The 20,580-nt window shown below is 35.7% G+C and overlaps 1 protein-coding gene across 2 annotated transcripts in view; it reads right to left on the minus strand.

The window, feature by feature from the left end:
* The window catches only part of LOC149544787 (ascorbate transporter, chloroplastic-like), a 117,261-nt gene that overhangs the window by 80,238 nt on the left and 16,443 nt on the right, over window positions 1-20,580 (minus strand). For both annotated transcript variants that reach the window (XR_016355071.1, XM_089795359.1), the window contains exons 4-5: window positions 14,389-14,544; window positions 661-876 (exon numbers count right to left, since the gene is read on the minus strand). Coding sequence is in view for 1 of the 2 variants with exons in the window: in XM_089795359.1 (XP_089651485.1) it covers window positions 661-876; window positions 14,389-14,544 (372 nt within the window). In the remaining variant the exon portion in view is untranslated. The remainder of the gene's footprint in view (window positions 1-660; window positions 877-14,388; window positions 14,545-20,580) is intronic.

Genomic DNA, 20,580 nt, shown 5'->3' on the forward strand with positions numbered 1-20,580 from the left:
GATATATCATAGAGTCTACTGTTTATTGATAATGTCATTTACTCATTTAATATTATTCCATATAGAATCAAATAGTTCAAAACTCACACTGCGTATCTTATTTCTGATCATCGCTTTAGCATATGACCATATCAGACTACGATTTATCATTACATATAAAAATTTGAAATTCAAAAATAAATCCAGAGATGCATGGGAAACTTCAAATTTCGTGACAGGAGACTGGGAAACTTCGGGAAAGTTTGTGTCAAAGTCTCTGCTCAATTTTAAAGACTCTAGAGTTGTACAAGGTCTCAGAGGCACGTCTCCCAGTGACTGTATTTGTTATAACTTATTGTCTTCTGGAGCATAACACGGCAGACCATAAAAGTTCTTTAGTTGCCATTATCTGTTGGGAGCTTTGCCATACATTTAAACAATTAAGTAAAAGAAAAACTGTGTATTGTAAGACTTATTTGAATGACATTTGGAATAACCTGATGTGAAAAGTCATTTTTACATGTACGCTTCCAGCTTGAACTTCAGTTTAACAATGAAAACCATAGATCTTGATGAACTAATGTACTTGCTGAGTTGCATCAACTCTATATGCATATATGTGACATAATTCATCAATTAAGACTTAAAAAATGTATATAGAAATTGTTTAAACAGACTTACCTTGCGCTGCCATAAGGCAAACCATATGGCTCCTACTGAACCAAATGAATAGAAAACTGATGCCCAACCAAACTTTTGGATCAATAATGGGGAGAAGGCCAAGCCTGTTACCGAACCAAGGTACATTCCACTATATACTAGTGCCAATGATCGGCTTCTTTCTTTTACAGGGACCCACTTTGAAAGCATGTTATTCATAGAAGGCATAGCAACACCCTGCAGAAAAGCATTGCTGTCAGATTGGGGAAAAAGGTCCTTTGAGATATCATTTAGATAAAAGAATTTAAAAGGAATGCAGGAAATCATACAAGGAAGAATGCCTTTGGCACTCCATCTTAGCACAGCAATGACATTAATAGATTAATCAGTAAATACAAACACCAATACAGATCAAGAAACAAGAAGTGAAATAATATCAACATATTATAATTCAATATGATGATCTAATTTTATACAGATTATTTTTTACATGGTTTCTTTAGAAAAGAAGACTATTAAAGAAAGGTGAAAAAGACTATACAGCAGCTCAAACAGAAAAATAGTAAACTGGGGAAAAAAATAAAAGGTGAGTCCTAAATAAGAACAATGAAAAAATTAAAAACATAATAAAGGGAAAAGCATTATCGTGAAGTGGGTGGAAAATACAAAACGTTTAAAACGAAATAAGTATATCTACCCATGAAAAAAATTAAGAAATTGAATTGTAACATTCCCCACTTTACTATAGTACGACCCTCCAATGGTGTGATAACAAATCTTTCCATACAACAAGCTAGGACAAAATCAAATTAAAAATTTATACATACAATTCATATCATATGATAACCCTTAAAGAAACTAAGAAACTAATTAAAAAATTATAATGCTCCAGTTCAAACAAAATTTCTCATATAGCAAGTTCATATGGGCACCACCATATGGATATGAAAGGATGCGTATCTTTGACAAAAAATTATATTGTTTGATAGCCTTCACATGTTAACCATATGACAACAAAGTACATCAAATTATAGTATTTTATATCCCAAACTTCTTCCCCTCTGTACAGCATACTATAAACTTGAACATGTATAATATTTGACAACGTATTATACAATCAATTAATCAAGTACCATCATACAACAAGATAAAATAAATTTGGTAGAAGCTTTTGTTGTACAACCAATCAATAGGAAAAATGCCATAAGATTCCCAATTGTACAATCATATGACCTACACATTCCTACCTGCAATCTTTTGTTGTACACCCTATACACAAATCTGCCTTATGCTCTACTAGAGTTTATATTGTATAGAATGTGAGGTTTAGTCTAGGGTTTCATTTATCCTTGTATTGGATTCATTCATTTATTCATTTGTACAATGAAATATTATGTACGTCAATACAATTCTCAAATTGTTGAGCGAATTTGTCTTGCTTGATATCCATTTGTGATAGGTGTTTTGCTTGTAGGTGATTCATGGGCTTGTGGTATTGCAAAAATAACTCCAACAAAGAACAAATCAAAGGATATAACATCCCCATTTTTGAGTTCTTTTGTAGTGCAGCTGGTGTTGATTTTTTGGGTTGGTGTTAGTAGAATCAAAAGAGTGTATTGATGTTGCCAGCGTGTGTGTAAGTGTCATTTTGGACACTGATTGTGCTGTCCTGCATTTTGTCACCACAAAATGTAGGTAACAGCATGAAACCTTTTCAACTTAGTTTCGCATTTCTCTAAGATTGGTTTGTTATTTAATTGGTTAGTATTCATCAATCAATTGACTTCAATTCAGATAATGAACTCATTTACTGAAGGCTTTCGTCAAGTCTTTCCTTTTTCTGTTTAGCGAGCCTATGTTTGAATTTTTGAAGCCTTCAACGTCCTTTTTCACACTTTGAGTGTGTTTGTTTGCTTTTTCTTTTAGTTTTGCTTTCGGTTTTCCTTTTGGTTTTCCTTTTGATTCAGTATATCTTAGGACTTAATTAAGTTTGACAGTCAAAAGATATGACCATTTAAGTGCCCAAAAAGCATTACCTTGAGACGCAATTGCATGTATTAAAATATAATGTTATATTTTAATGTTGACATTCACTTTTTGAAGAATATAACATATTATGTTATGTTTTTAGGTTACTTTATCACTTAAGTGACTATGGACTCTAGAGCACTTTATGTTATATTTTTATGTTGAGTTGCTTTTTAAATTTTTCACTTAAGTGACTTTATCAACTATATAGTTTGATTTAAATTTTTGAGTTACTTTATGTTTTAATTTAAAACATTTAAATAAATATTACTTTTTGAGTGATATTTGCATATAGTAATTAAACTATATAGTGTAAATATTATTTTTGACCCAATTAAGTGATATTTCCTCAAAAATCAATTGACCATGTGCTTAATTAATCATTTAAGTTACGTAAAGGCAACTTTCAACCCATTTACATGTAAATATGTAATGGACCTCCAAGAGTGTGTTTTGCACTACAAATGCATGTAATGGACTTCCTAGAGTCCATTTTGCATTTAAAGAACTTCTTTACATGGAATTACATCTTGAGTCCACATTTTGGCTTTCCAAAAAGTCAAAATTGTCAAAAACATATTACATATTGCATATTTTCAAAATATGTAATGACTTCCCAAGAGTGCGTTTATGAAGAATTGACTTTACATGCAAATTTCAAAATATGCAAAGAGCCTTGGAGAATTCGTTTTTGCACTACTTGCATCATTTTGACAAGTTTCAAAATATGTAAAGGCACTCAAAGAGTGTGTTTTGCATCTCAACTCCAAAAAGCAAGTTCAAAACATATAATGAGGCTTTCAGAATGCATTTTGCCTATTACATATTATATAAAATATGTAAAAGCCTCCTAGGAATGTGTTTTATATAAAGGACCAAAGGCACATGTTATTTAAAACACGTAATGCTTCTCCAAGAATGCGTTTGGATTCACAATCCATGCATTTGCCTTTTGAGCCCACGTTTTTGCCTCTCAGATCAAAAACGTCCAAGTTCTTGCCCCAAGAGACCATAATTTTGGCAAATTAGGTAAATCAGGTAAATCACGTGAATCGACCAAGAAACACGGAAACCAATACACACCACTCTATTGAAAAGCACCGAGAGGAAGGAGCACAAAATCGAAATACCAAGCTTAAAAATCTCTGCTTGAAAATCGTCCTCATCGACAGCTCTGCTACATCTCATGAGTCTGACAAACTGTGGAGGGAGTGAAAAGATGGCAATGTGTGGGGGAGGTGGGGTGGGTGGGTTGCTGGCCAAGGATATCATAGAGAGTGGAGACATGGGAAACCAGAGAGTGCCAATTAAGGGTGTAAGGCAAGGGAGGACGGCGGGTAAACAAGGTGCGGCAGAAGGATTTCAGGTCACGGGCGAGCGCATCACAAAGGGATTTGCGCTATGAAGCCACAAACAACCACTTCTTGTGACGAAGAAGGCAGTGGTACGAGGAGCACAATTGAGTGTAAGAGGGGGAACAGGTAGCAAAGGACGCACACAAGGAGCGATGGAAAGGCTTGCACTTAGCATCGACCCAAAGATTAATGGGAAAGCATTTATAACTAGCATGGTCGAGGGGGGAAGACTTGCGGTGGGGGATAGAGAGGAGGGCAAACTCCCAACAATCATCGACAACTAAATCAAGTAAGGATGAGGCCTGGGAGGATTCAATAAAGAGGTCTGCGGGGAGCAACCGTTTGAGGTGGAGGGTGAAGAGGTAGTCGTCACACTTGGAGAAGCGAAAGGTGGTATGGAGGCTCAAGTATAAGGGCAAGGGTGGAACTAGGGTGGGGACGGAGGGTGAGGTAGGCAACAAGGCTAAGGATGGAGTGATTGGCCAAGGGGGGAGGGGGGGTAATGGTGAAGCCGGTAATGGAGGGGATAACAGAAGCAAGCATAACGACGTAGTCAACCACACTCGCACCATCACAATGAGGCCAACAAGTGAAGGACTCTGAGCCCAGAAAGCAAGAGAATCTATTCAGGATCAGCAACCCAGAAGACTCACAAAATTGGAGGAGATGGCGACCATAACAAGAAAGAGGCCCAAGGTTGTCTGAAGAGTGACGTTGCAAAACCCATATTGGTTTGATCAAACTCCCTAGTACAGATTGAATCAAAAATATGGTCATGCTGAGGGGTCTGAAGATCTCTGGTTCGAGCATTAAAGTCTCCCAAGATGATGATGTCACCCAAACTTGAGAACTTCGACATGCACTCATGTAAATTTGAGAAGGGATCTCCATCAACAGGACTATGAATGACATACGGAGAGGTGGCTGGCAGGAAATAACACACCACATGAAGATGTCTTTGAGAAGACACTCGGTGTAGCTGATCTAGATCTGAATCCATATAAATCTAGCTGTGTTAGAGTGGACCACCGAAGTCGCATTGAAGAGGTCGTCTTTGATCAAGCGAGCTACACCACCTGATCCACGGACACCCCCAGGCACACGAACCTCCTCCCTACATACAGAGAGCCATTGAAACTCATCAAACCTTGAGAGAGGGCGGACCGGAATCTCATGAGTCTTCGTGACGACAAGAATATCCATTGAACCCACCGCATCTACAAATAGGCCTAGTAATGACCAAAGAATGTCATTACCGTTCCAGTAGTTAATATGGAGAGAGTCAAAGGAAGTTACTGCTCCATGCAACTACTGGTGAGACTATCATTTGGCTAGGAGAGTCGGTCTCTAGTCTCATCCAATAGGAGGGGAGTCACGAATAACAGCTCTAAGGTTGCGGATCACAGCCCACTTACCGGCACGTCTCACCTCCATCACCAAATCCCTCGAATGCCGCAACTCGACAACCTGTGCCCTAGTGAGGTCCTCATCCAAGATCTTCGAAAGAAGAGGGAATAGCTTCCTCTTCGATCTAAGAACCCGTAATCTATCAGAAAGTGAGAGGAACCACAAAAAGAGGGTACCATCTAGTCCCACCAAACACTTGTTTAAAGAAATATCTGAGATGCCAAGTTGGTCAACAAGAAAGGACTGTCCAACTGTCATAGGGTCTGTAGTAATAGTAGGGAGGCCCCGAACTCTAAGTTAAGCTTATGGGCCCGCCTCCAATGTTCCTCAGTATTCTGCCCCTGGACAATCTTTTCCACACCAAGGGATCCAGTATGGGGTTCACACAAACAAAGGCCCAAGATTTGGCCTTTTACTCTGTCTCTAATAGAAGAGTAGTGTGTTTGGTCACAAGATCACACTGTTGATTTCTAAAGGTGTCAAGGTCTCCTAACTAATCAATGACCATATCAAAGTGTTTCTTGATGTCAGTTATTTCAGATAAGAGAGTGACAGAGAAAGAGGAGACGACAGATGAGTTGGAGTCAACCTGTAATTTGATTGCCTCGATGGACTTAGTGAGTCCAAGAACAGTTTCCGTCAAACCCTGGTTATCCGCTTCCACCTTCAACATCCTCTCATAGAGTCTCTGATATGTCAATGAGGGTGTAGGAATATTGGTTGCCGAGAGCACAGAGATAGTCCCTGGAATAGGCTCGGAAGTCCCCATTGCAAGAGACCACTGCCAGTCACACGCTATCCACACCAAGGAACAGAAAGAAAGAATGCAGGAAGCAAGATGGAGGTTTCCCGTAACGCATGCAACTGCTTCTTAAAAGTTGCAACGGGCAAGGGGAATGACTGCAGGTATCCGCACACCAATGAGACTCTTGTGATGAAGCCTTATGAAGATAAAAGACCATTGTACCAAAATGGATGGATGTCTCCAAAAAACAGCAACTGAGAAGATAACAATCTGAGAGATGAAGAAAGAAGAAATGCAAGAGCAGTAAGAAGTGACAAGAGAAGAATGGCAACGGCAACCACAAGCACAAGCTAACCATTCACGACAAGGAAGGAGAGTAACCCGCGTGCAAGAAAGGAAGGAAAAAGGAACACAAGCACGAGCAGCCGAAACAGAAGAAAAATCTCGAGAGACAAAAGGAGCGGTAAATGAACAAGCGCATGAGATGGAAGCAAGCAAGCAACGAGCAACGACAACAAGAAGCAACGAAGCAACGGGAAGCAAGGGCAACGTCGAAGTCGTGAGCAAACCAGCCAAGTCACAGCCACACAGGAAGCAAACTACAATGGGAGCCATCGCTACAGGATCACAGGAGAGGAAGTCGCGCAGGAGCCATGAAGGAACTAGCCGCTTAAGGCAAAATTGTGCAAGTATAACTTTGAAAGAAATTGTAGAACTAGAGAGCTTGGAGAAATTGTGCAAGTATAACTTTGATTGTGTAGTAATATTTTGAAAGAAAAGTGAATACAAAAAAAACAACTGAAGTTGAACTTTGATTGAGTGCAATTGTGACATGTGCAAGTTGGAAGCTTTGACTGTGATTTGCATTTGTCATCTTTGATTCATGTGTTTTGAAATTTTTGATAATTGAAAATAAAGAGTTAGTTAGCAATTAGAGCCGCAGCTTTGCCTGAGAGCGATTGTGGAGATATATAGACTATGAGCTTTGACTATAGCATGTATCTCTTTCTTAATTCACAAAAATAGTTAGAATTCTTTACTTCTGGAAGTCTTTGTTCCCAATAGTAAAGGCCATTCTTATAGCATAGATTAAGACCGGACTTAGTGCCAAACTGATAGGCTTTTAGCTAGCCTTTGAGTTAGTGTTGGTTTATCAGTATCACCATTTACAACTTTAAATAGAAGTGTAGTTCGAGGTTTCGTCTTGCCCATTACTCTAAGTGGATTCTTTTCTGAAAGCTAAGAGGAAAGAATTTTGGTAATACCCTTTCAAATCTCTCAACTTCTTGCTTACCTTGAGTTGATCCTAGGAACAGTGAGAAGGGGGAGCCTTCCCTTTAAGGTAGGAGAGACTATCTCTCACACGCTAGGGCTGATCTACCTATTTTGCCACTAGATATTACTCAAAACTGTCGGTTGCAAAATATCCACCCAACAAATTGATCAGTTGGAAATCTTGGATGACTTACTAAGTTTAGGCCATTACTATTTTTAGTAATCCTTGTTTTGGGAAACTTCTATTTTTCGTAATTAGTCATATCTTCAATATCAATATCTTTGGGTTCAAGGTTTGAATCATTTTGGTTATTTCTAGCATATTACTATTTATTGTAAGTGCAAATTTGAGTAATTCATCTCAGTCTTAGCCTTCCTTCAATGCCAAAGTGTAGATTCTAGTTTTAGAACTTGATGAAATTCAAAAGGTAGGGAAATAGTATTTGTATTATTTCACCTAAATATTTTAATAAAGTGACTATCAGTTAAGTGAAATAAAGTGGATGTTTGACTTAAGGAGCAAAAATAATATTTTAAGATCTTTTTATGTGGCCTCCTAAATTGAAAATAATAAATTTTTAAATGATATTTTATAGAGAAAAAGGGGACTTCCACTTGAAGAGAATCATGTGAAATATTTAGATAGGGAAAATGTTGTTATTTTGTTATATATAAGTTGCCCTTATGATCTAATCTGTTTTTCCCCTAATTTCTCATTGAGATTCTACATATTCAGGTTTTGTCCTTCATTTGAGATATGTTGATTTGGTGATTTCTGATATTTCTTTTTGAAAAAAGCGTGTGTGGTTTTGGAGATTGGACTTGGTCCATCTTAGGCTTTGTGAGGATGGAGAACCCTAGCAAGAAACATCTTCTGCAATGGTTAAAGATCCAATCTGGAGGATTTTTTGGTGGTTTCATACAAGAATCATAGTGGAGCTTATTTGTGGAGATTCATATTCAGATTTGTTAACAATTATTGCACATTAGACTTGTGTAAGTTGACCAAAGGGAGGTTTTGAGGAATTGTTTTCTATTTGTATCTTCCTTGGTTGGTTGTACCATCCTTGCATCTGGTCCTACCATTCTTGTGTGTGGCATTGAGTCTCTAGAGCTTCCATTTGAGTTTTGACATTGATTGTTTGGCCTGAGAGTGGAGCCTAGGGTTCCTATTGCATTGTCTTTCAGTTTTATCAGTAGAGGAAACTCTTTCTAGCTGTTGCGTCCATATCTAGGAGCTTACTGGAGCTCGATGCAATTACAATAATTTATTAAAGTCCATCATATTTTCTTGGTATGTTTGAAAGGATCTCTAATGCAATTTTATTATCTAGGTAGTTCATATTTTCATGGAAAATGGTAATTTCAGATCTTAAATTAATCTAGTTGAGGGCTTTTGAAAAAAGTATTGTTCGGAAAGGTATTTTAGTTTTTTCAATCACTGTACTATATTATTGTTATCTCCAAAATCTGCACCCTGAAAATTTGCCTTAAGTCTTAAAACTCGCAGCGATTTTGGAGAAACATGGGATCAGCCAAAAGTTGTGGGTAACTTATAACTTGGCTGAAACTCCGGATTCTAGGCCGGTTCCTGTATGATATATCTTATACCTTACTTATACTAATGGAGAAGTGAAACTTTCAGATGGAAAAGGGTAAAAAGATAACCTAAAACACGGAAAACTTAAAGAAATAAGGTGATACACCAAGATTGATAACACAGATTACTGCTATACCTAAGACACAATGAAAGATTTGACAAGACAATCACAAAAAACCTTATTTGAAGATCTGCTAATTCATATCAATAATTTAAGAGGAGGTTTATGAACTTTTGAAAATATACGAAAGGAATTTGGTCACAATCGAATACATCAATAACGAAAACATAACTCAAAACCTATGAACAGCTATTTAGATAAAGAAGGTACAAGATAAGACATCATTCAGAAAGGCCTATTATTAAAACATAATTTGAATAACATCAATCACCTTAACGCACACAACTAAATCTGTCAACTCCAAAACTAGTTCCAATGAAAACTTTACTTGCATCAAAGGCCCTCAAAACAGTACATCTGCATAATGGAGAAAAAAGACACTAAGGATGAAATCACATAAGCGTCCTCTCTCAAAAACTGAACCCCTTCCTCAAAAAATAAGAGGAGTATATATCAACAATACAACTGTCCCAAAATAGGAGAGCTAGGTCAAAAAAAAAAAAAAATTTAACTCATTATTAAGAACCTCTAAAAATCCCAAAAACATGCTTAGAATATCTCTGACTGAGGTTCCACCAACCATGCATAAGAAAAATGCAAAAAAGTCTCCCAAACTGCCATAAATAACTCCATAATGCACTCTGAAGTCTTCAGTCTGAATTGGGCCTCTAAAAATATTAACTGAAGCTGTCCGCTTGAATTTTGGCATTTGCAAAGTCCCAACTCCTCCTTGAACTCGCTTTGACCTTTAGACTTTATTATTTATTTCCTTAATTGCATGAATGTTATTATTTTAATAATTGATTTATAGATTATCAATTATAAAAATAATAATTACAACCTTTCTAATACTTATGCAATTAAGAGAAATAAAAGAACATTTAAACATGAACTCTCCCTTTTCACTTGCATTATTTTACTTTACTTTATTTATCTCCAAAATGCATTTAAAATCTATTATTATCTTTGAGTCGAAATAATATAAATCAACTAAAGAATAATAATAAATTTTAAATGTGCATGCATTTTCTAAAACATTATACAAATACGTTATTACAAGTGTATGCAAATGCAATTAAAAAATAGAATGTAACCGGACCCGAAATCTTCTTAAATGCAATTAAGAAAGTCATAAAAGGGGAAGTCGATAGGTTTATTTGTCATTTCATGTCCGAGAAAGAGCAAAAATGAACTGAGCAGGGTCGTTTTGAAACCCTAGCCGTCTGAGAGTAACCCCCTGCGATTTTGCTCTATCCACTTCATTTTTGGTGAATGATGCCTTCAATGGACGCCTTGAGAAGCCCCTTAGACTGTTGGCATAAAAAATAAAATGATTCTCTTGGCTGCCGACTGGTGTCTACCTCAGATCTAAGCATTGGAGTCGTTGTTTACAACTGAAATGGCAATTTTTCTTGGTGACGTCTCTGCTCCTGCTAAGTCTTGAAGCTTCCTTTACTTCCTCTGCTTCAGCATGACTGAAAATACACATTTGGTATGAAAATCAAGGAGCTTTGCTATAGCTGTGTTCTATCTTTGATATTTAAAAGTCGAACCCGCACTTCTTTTCTTGTGGGTTTTCCTCTTTCTTGCTGGGCTCTACTAGACGCCGTGAGTCATATTTCGCATGCTTGGAAATAAGACAAAAATGTAACTCAGTTGCTTACTGCTGTAAGCTGTCCTCCTGCTTCATTTCTTTATGGAATTCGCATATATCATGGGCATGAAAAATAAGTAACATGTCTGCTGGTTAAGTTTTTACTTTACATCTATAAAATCTGGGCACTTCTTACTGTTGTATTTAGCAGCTGATTGACTGTATTTTTAGATGCTTGGAGGATAATTTTGCTTGTTTGTTTTTGGAAAGCCATAAAATCTGGGCATAATCATCATCTCAGATTTTGTGATTTTTTATATAGCTGCTAGGAACTCATATCTGATGTTTATGATGTATGTTACCCTTCTCAAAAATTTGTAAGAACTGATATAAACAATTATTTTGCTGAAAGTGGCCATATTTCGAGACTTTTCTGTTACTTGCTCCTTGACGGAAACTATCATGCATCATATTTATTTAGATCTGCAATATCTGGGCACAATTTATGGTTTTGTTTTTACTTTTTTATTGCTGTATGAGTGATGCAGCATTAACACGTCATACCACAGCTGTAACTCTTCCATTTTTGTTCTAAAAACTAGAAAAGTTTAAATTACCACCTCAGATCTGTGGTTTATAATGAAGCTTCTCTGCTCATTTTTACCATTTAAACATTTTCAAACTTATGAAAATAGTCTATACCTCCATTCTTTAAAATGACGACTGAAACAGAATAAAAGTTTCATACATGTGTTGTTTGTTTCTTTCTCTCTTCTAGCAATCTGTCCCCGTTAAGCCCTTTTGCTTTTAACAAATCCGTTCTACATATATCATATTGTTTGGCAATAAATGTGAAAACTTGTGGCTACTGAAAATTGTCTCCTCCATGCACTGATTAACTTAAAGTATTTCAATTCCCTGTTACTTTGCACCTGCTTCCTTTTGATCTTTTGTTGTTTGGGTAATCTCAATTAAGCTGTTGACAGCAAACCTGATGTTTGCCAAGATCCTCCTGCAACTAGCTTTACTGATAATGTAATGTCCCCCACTTAGCCAGTTTGGAGGTATATTGTCATTAGCCCATTTTTGTATGGTTCCGAGGGCTAAGCAGGACTTCTAAAGGGATCCTGAGGTTATTTGGCCTAGTCAAATTTAATTACAGGCCAAACGGAGTTTGTTTGTTGGGTTTTCGGAAAGACTTACTATTTTTAGTAAGCCAATAAGGGGGATGCAGTGCTTTCAATTTTCAGTGACAGGATGAGATGCGTTTTGTTGGGCTCTTTCTGATGAGCTATTATATGTGGGGTTTCGAGTTTATTTGGTATATTATTTTAATGTTTGAAGTTACAACGGTAAAGTGACTATTTAAATTAAATATTATAATGTTTCATAAAGTCACTTTATAAAAAATCAAGAGTCCCCCTTTTGAGTACATACATGGACTTTATAAAAAGAAAAAAAGAAGTAATATTAAAACTCATGTATTATCTCACATTGGCAAGACGGAAGCGTGGAGCAAGTGAGGAAGGGATTAAAAGAAAGAGGATAGCTCTCATTTATGCATGCTTGGAAATATCAAAGAAATTGGAGAATTTTCTGGAGATTATGTCTCAATAGTTTGAAGGACGAAATCCCTTCAAGCTGGAAATCTTGATGCCATTGAAAGATATGGTCTTGAGATTCAACATAGTAGCAATCCGAAAAAGCAGTCCAAAAAAGCGGAACCGAAAAAGCAGGTTGAAAAAGCGGGTACGAAAAAGCAGTCCGAAAAAACAAAACCGAAAAAGCAGGCCGAAAAAGCAATTCGAAAAAAGCAAAGCAGAAGGGGCAGCATTGAAGGAAATTATTACAGCTATCTACAACCAGGTTCTTCTGTTAGTATTGCTTTTTAGGGTGTTATAAGTTTTCAGCTGTAAGTGTGCATTATACCAGCATTATCATTTTGTAATCCATGTAAATGCCAAATTCTTGGCCATATTTCATGAGCATTGTATTTTTCATTGCAATTAAGAAGATAATAGTTGTTGGTGTCATTTAAGCAATTTAATATCATTATTTATCAACTAGTTAATTTGCATACCAACTGTTTGTAAAAATGTCAGTTGGCTGTAGGTGTTCATTCCTCATGCTTAGATTATATATATGCAGTCAAAATTAGTAGCACACTCATGTTAGGTCATTGTGTAGTCCATTGCAGTCTTCGAGCACAAGATTCTCATTGATGCAAATTGAAGAAAAAGTCATTTGAAGCTAGCTGAAATACTATATCAGTCATACGTCCCTTGCATGTGAATTGTTTGATGAAATTCCTTGAGCTTTCATCAGCATTTTTTGAGGTCAGATTTGAGGAGGGTTATTACAAATAACACAATCTCTGCTATTATTTATGACATCTTTCTGTTGTTAGCTAAAAGATACCTGTACCTTAATTTTTTAGCATAGATTTCTAATTTCTATTCATTACATTGTCATGTCTGAATGAAACAAAAGGTTTCACGTAATGGAATACATGTCCCTTTAATGTTTTCTTTTACTTATTTATATGCAAACCAATCCCACCCGCTATGCTTTTCCTGTTTTCATCAGTTTTTTATAAGTAAAAAGTTTCAAAACAAAAAGAATTGTCCCTTTAATACTTTTATTCTTCATGATCGACCTCTCTATCTGCTGATGTATGTCTGTATTTTACTGATATGAATAGCATGTGGGATGATGAAAGTGAGATGAAGTGAGCTATCAGCATTGCTTAGATCCATTGGATCTAACCCATTTTCTTTTATGGACACAGGGATTAGAAGCACGGAAAGGGCGAGATCCGGAACAGCAAGGCGGTGGATGCAGATGGACGCCCCTTCACTAGTCATTATAGGCAATGATTGGTGCCCATGACTTTTTCCTCCCTTTTCTCCTTTTTCATGTTATTGATTTCAGTAGGGTATAGATATATGTCAACACGTAGGGACTACTCTCATAGTCAGATGTGTGTGAGAAATTTACTTTCAGCATTAAATTTTTGTCATGATTTGCTCCTTTATGCAAATATTGAACATTATTTCCAAATGAATAAAATACTTTTCTTTGATGCATTTTCTGAAAATTACTTGAAAGTAATAAGCATGCATCTTCCTTCATTTGAACATGTGTGAAAAATGAACAACAATTATTGCCATGAAAACTACTTCTGCATCTCTGACTATTTCTCTAAACACTCAAATTGAAAATAATACATTGTAAGCAAATTGTTTGACAAAATTACAATGAATGTAAGAAGTGAAAACAATATAGCAAACAGAGCTGCACATTAAAAAAGATCCTATTGATTTGGATGAGACCAAACTTTCCAACGTAAGCACTAACCTGCCAAGAATGAGATCGTTCATCCATATTCAGATTATAAAGCTTCCCCAATTAAAAGTTTTTATCTGAGATAGCCAGTCTATTGACATTTTCAATAAATTATAAAATGTTTCATAATAATGTATATGAATTTTAGACATGTGACAGATTTTGAAACTAGGGATAAGAAAAACTATTGTATCCAACTCTAAAAAAGTTGCCAATTGAAGCTCTTTCAGAGAAACCTTAAAATGCACCCATGGTAAATGAGCTACTGAACAAACTAACCTCACCAATCCCCATTAATGCACGGACAAAAAGCAACATTGGCAATCCAACTTTTGCAGCAATAGGTGTCAGAATAGTTGCAATTGACCACCACATTACTCCAAATCCCAAAACAGCTTTGCCGCCAATTTTGTCTGCCAAAATACCTCCAGCAATCTGCTAATTGATTCAGAAGCTAGGCACATTAGAAAAACAGGTTACAGGCAATATCAACAAAATTTCATACAGCAAAATTTGAAAAGATTGATATAATTGAAAAAAAAAATGTATATAAGTAAAGCATTTGCAAAATCAAGTAAAGAGAAATAATATATTTAAGCCATATATTTTTTCACTTCTCAAGTTCTTTTTTCAGTTAACAACCACAAAATATGCCTTGTTAACATTTTATAGTATGTTCTTTACCCCTGGAATTTAAAGTATGCCATATCAATATTTCATAGCGTGTTCTTTACCCATAGTATTTAATGAAATAGTTTGAAGAAGACTACTTGAAGTTTCTCTTTGAAGGATCACAGGTGGATATATAACCAAATCACTGTAGAAAAATGAATGCAAAGAAAAACCATATTTAAATCAACATTAAGATAATTAGCTAATTGCAATGGTGTAATTTGAGATCAATTTCAAATTTTCTAACACTGCACCTATGGAAAGAAAGAGAAAAAAAAACTAACACTACGCATTTGAAGGAATATTAGAATTATTATGATAAGAGATAGTTTCTATTACATTATTTATTATTTAATGGTTATCTATTAAAATCCCTTGTAAATATTAGAAATGTTTCTAATATTTAGTTTCTTGAATCTAGAATATAATGTTTCTATTCTTTACGGTTGTCCGCTAAAGAAACATTGTTCATTCTTTTGTATATATTGATCTCCTGATCATTGTTAAAATCAAGCAAACATTGACCAATTGCTTGTTACATCCCAATTTTTGACCTAATTTGAAATATAGTCGTTGAGGTTCACATGAAGTCAATTGACAGTTAATTTGGTTATAATCTTGCGAAATGGTAAGATGATTAGTCGTATTAATTTCAAGTGAAGATAACAAGTTAGTTGATCATTTATCACGAATTCATGGAATTGAGAAGATAGTTAACCGTTATGATTATTTATGATTAAATAATTTATTATGATAATATAATTTAACTACGGAGAATTTCTTTGCAAGAAACACGTTGAAGGGGTGGAAGCATTGTCAAAAAAGAATTAGGCACAAGAGCATCACCATCACTGGGCAGATGGGTTGAGAACCTAGTGATTTGAAACAGGATACATCTGTGGGACCCTCATGAGCTATTCAAATAAATAAATTGAGAAACATAAAATAATTGAGTTAAAATATGAAACATACCTCAAAGGATTTTAATTGATCTTTTATCATAATAAATATGTATACACATGCATATAATTATTAAAATGAAATAGCACCATTTTATTATATTAATAAAGTGATGTCACCCTATTAATATATTTACATATACTTATATAATATTAAATTATAATAATATTCAGATATAATAACATTCAAATTTTAATAATAATCAAATTATAACCTTCCAACTCTTTTTCCATCTTTTATTTGTTTTCTTGTTTGAAGAGCAATTTAACACTTGGCGTTCTTATTTGCCAAGATAATTTTTATGTTACAGAAGCCAAGAGTCTTCTTTAAACCTTTTTTTTATTATGAGTCGAGAGGGAGGCAGGGATATATATTATTTTCCGACTTCTTTTATTCACCAGAGATATATCTTCATGCATACCCGACTTCCTTTATTAGTCTCAGAAATAATCTTTCAACCGGCAGAAGCTAAGAAGGCACGATTCTTCTTGTAACTGAAGCCGTGATTGAAGTCCGGCATCTTTTTATTAACTCGTCTACCTTGTCGTGGATAGATATTATTATTTTTCCAATATAGCATAGCGTGAAATTTTCAATCTTTACTACGTTTCCTTAATCTTTTTGTCATCTCCAGCACCCGGTTTCATGCAATCCAGTGAGCCTAAGCCCCATTTTCTCTCCCAATCTAAGCAACCATGTTTCAAAAGTAACTCAGCCTTATGAACTCGGCTTTTTGAAGCATTTGCATAGATACATCTGCAACGTCTTTTTCATATTGTAGAAACCAAAAACTCTCATGCAGATCATATATTTTATTCTGACTGTAGCATTGTTATGACAGTAACTTTCCTTGGTTCAGGTATTCATTCTGGTAAATGTTTAATATCCAGATAGAATGTTTAGTTACAATATTGTCTTCATTCAGTATTTCGTAATTTGGACTCAATGCAAGGTAAAGAAAGACTGATTTTCTAAATTCAATCATTATGCCAAACCACTATATATAGGAAGAATTACAGACTTCAACAAATCTAGTACAAGCCAAAGATACTTGATGGAACGTTTGAATATTAACGAGCTCTTAACATGGTATATGTTGACCCACCCTTTTCAAATGTTCACAATATGTTTGTAGGGTTATCGCTTATGTTGATATCTTGTTTGATATTACAGATTTGATCCTCTTTAATTCTGCTTGTCATGGCAAGTGGAAGCCAAGAAAAACTTAGTATGGATCCATAATCATTATGCCAACGGATATTAGATTTAAACAATTAATTTTGAAATCTTAAAAGAACATAATCATGTAATCACAGATTGTGAAATGCTAGATGTATGTAATCTTCCTGAATAATTGACAAAGTTGTCTACTCTGAGATTTCGAACACCTGAGACTCGCCTGGCTGTGTGGCCAAAGAAAAGGGTGGAGAGGTGAGAGAAAGGAATTTGCAATAACACGAAACAGTATCAGTTATGACATAACAATGTTTATCATTTTTGTTAATATGAATCATTTAATAGCTCATGCATGATTCTGTTATTGTAACTCTTGTTGTCAAGTTTAGTGGTGTGTTTAATTATCAGAATGCTCGGTAAATGACAGGTGAACCCTGTCTATTCCAGGTAGGGAGGGCCTTTCTCATTAGAGATTGTGTGGGGAATAAGATAAGGTCCGACGTTGGATGGTTAAGCCCTTGACAATGTTTCACCTCTCCCAAAGTTGTCAGACGTACAACAGACAAAGATAAGTTATACATTCAATTGTTTGTCGGAAACAGGTATTATCACTTTTATGATGTATATGCAAGGAGGTAAGATTAATTAAGTTATTTCATTGTTACAGTTATTTTACGCCTAGATGCAAGAGATAGATTTATGTATTGTTTTTATTTATATGAATATCAAATATGAGCATAGCTTCTAATCTTGAATTATTGCCACAATTAAGCAATCGGAAGGAAAAGAATGATAGAATGGTCTCTAGAGCCCTAAATAATACAGTGGTAACTGAAATCCTAATTGATACAATGGTATCTAATGCCCTAGATGATCCAGTGGTAATTGAAGCCCTAAGTGATACAGTGGTATCTGAAGCCCTAAATGATCCAATGGTATGTGATGCCCTAATTTAATATAATGTTATTTAATAGTAATCGACATTTGATTTTGATATAGAAGTTTTCGATGGTAGTCATCATATGATTTTGTTATAGTGGTATTGGTGAACTAACCTGGGTGGTTGCAGAAGCATCCCTAGTTTGATTTCGATCTCAAATTCCATGGCATGTAGATTTTAACTTCCATAGAAAATTAATTAATGGTATTTCAATTCTTAGTTAAGAAATTTTGTTTAATTGATTTTAACCGTCAATCTCTTTCATATGAATGAAACTAACTTAACTTCCTATGGAATAGAAGTAATATCTGTATTTCTATGAGTATGTTAGTTGTTAATTAAGACCCGGAAGAACTGGTTGTTACATTGCTTCGTAATAAGGTATTAGAGTCAATCCTTTCAATTTTTTCACAAAATATTATAATTTCTTGTTTGAAATTTTCATAGCAATATTTTTCAAAATTATTTTTTGTGATATCTACTTCATCTAAGGTTTTTTGGTCTGAAACTTACAGCCATTTTTTTGCAACTACGTTTGTAAGTTTTTGGTAAACCCGTGCCCAATTTTATGTTTTTTTTGCAATCTGTTTGTGGTCATTTTTTCTTGCAAAAACAGTGGTCATTTTTGCTTGTTTTATGGTCGTCTTTTGCCTATTTGGAGGCATCTAGGGTTTTTAGAAACCTCTGTTGTTGATTCGAGCCTAGAATTTTTTGTTTGTTTTGCAAATCCACCATTATTTTGAAGCTTTATTCAGCCCAGGTCGTTTTTGTTCAAAACCCTAATTTTATGTGCCAAAGCAAAAAAAAATTATAGATTCTTGGTAAGTTTTTCGAGAGCTCAACTAGGTTGTCATCTTTTTTCCTAGGACCCTCAATTTTTTAGCCAGTGGATCTAGAATCTGACAACATATTCTTTCTGGGTTTTTCAAGCTCTCTTGTGGTTACTTCTTCATATTTTTGAGCCTTCCTCTTTTGTGCCTTCAAGTACATGCCTTCACATGGTTTCACGCTTTTTCACTAAAAACATGCTATGGCATCTCTGACTAATATTTTGCTCGAGGGAAATCAGAAGTTCAATGGTCGCAATTATGGCTCATGGAAATAGCAGATGCTAAGCATCTTTGAGTATCACGGCAACAATTAGGTGGTTATGGGTACTAGAACTCAACCTACTCAACTTGGTCCTTATTAGATTGCAAATGATCAGCATCATCAGGAGATAGTGATGCTTCTCAAATTATATGTAGCTAATGATCAACTCCCTCAGATTCCATCTGGCAAGATAACTGCCGAGATATGGAAGCATCTCATGAGACTTCGAATAAATGAAGAGCCTTCTTTCTCAAGAACACTTTGTTTTCCATTGTCACAGATGAGCAGAAGTCGCTCCAAGAACACCTAAATAGGATTTAGGAAATCCATGATCAATTGCTTGTCATTGGATGCAAGATGGAGGAAGAGGACATTGTGGTCATAACCCTCGAGAGTTTACCCAAGTCCTACAAGCATTTTATTGAGAGTCTCAACACCACTGCTACTGGTGTTGATTTGAAGTTCACATATCTTTGAACACTTCTTCAGAAAGATTGGTGGAAACAACAATTCGGTAGCAGTTTCAACTCCACCTCCACAGAGCAAGCCTTTGTTGCTAAATCCTTTCAGAAGGATAAAGGAAAGTCTCACAACAGTCTGCTTAGCAGAAGTCCTCTGCTCCAGCTTCAAAAGGCTCTAGGAAAAGGAACATTCGTTAAAACTATTGCCACAAGTATGGTCACATGAAGGTTGAATGTCGGAAATGCTTAGCTGCCCAATCTATGCAATCTGGCGTGCAACCCAAAGCGAATAGTGCAGAGAACATTGAGCAGATAGAATCTACTTTTTACACCTTCATGGCTAAAAGACCTACAGATCATGTGAAGTCTCTTGCCTGGTACATTGATTTGAGTGCCTCTCATAATTTCACCCACCACAAAGACTAGTTCACTACTGCCAGCCTTTTTCAGATTTTGTTATATTTGGAGGGAAAGAAGACACTATTGCTGGCAAAGGCAACAATTAGATTCAGTCTGCTGGGAGGAATCTCATTTTCCTCGGTGTGTACTACAATCCAAAGATGGAACTAAATCTATTGTTAGTCAATCAGTTTCTACGACTCTCCACAGTTGGATGTCACCTTCAGTTCACATCAGTGCACCATCAATAATAGGGCGACTCTGTCTATTGTTGCAATGGGTCTTGAGTATTGTGGTCTTTTTAGAGTTACCAATTATGGTGATTCTTGAGACTTACCTATAGCTGCTTGGCGATCTTCTATCAACACACTTTGTCATCAGCAGTATGGGCACTTAAATGTGCACTATCTCTCTCAACTTGATCGGGAAGAGCTTGTCCTCGAATTGCCAGAGATTTAGACTCAGCATCTTAGAGTTTGTAATGCATGCTAGGCTAAGAAGCAACATCACACACCTTTCACCACTAGTGATTCATGGCGAGTTTCTCAAGTACTTCATTTTGCTCATGTCGATACGGCCACTGCTTTTGTTCTTGGGTCCAAGTATTTTTAATTGTTTTTTGATGATTTCAGGAGAAAAATGTGGGTATATTTTCTTAAAAAGAAATTGTAAGTCGTTGTTGTATTTCGAAAGCTTAAACCTTCAATTGAAAAAGAGTCTAGGAAATCTATTATTGCTCTTAGGTAAGAAAATGGGGGGAATTTTGTTCTA

The sequence above is a fragment of the Cupressus sempervirens genome, chromosome 8 (assembly GCF_028749045.1).
Source record: "Cupressus sempervirens isolate cs-2001-9-10 chromosome 8, ASM2874904v1, whole genome shotgun sequence".
NCBI lineage: Eukaryota > Viridiplantae > Streptophyta > Pinopsida > Cupressales > Cupressaceae > Cupressus > Cupressus sempervirens.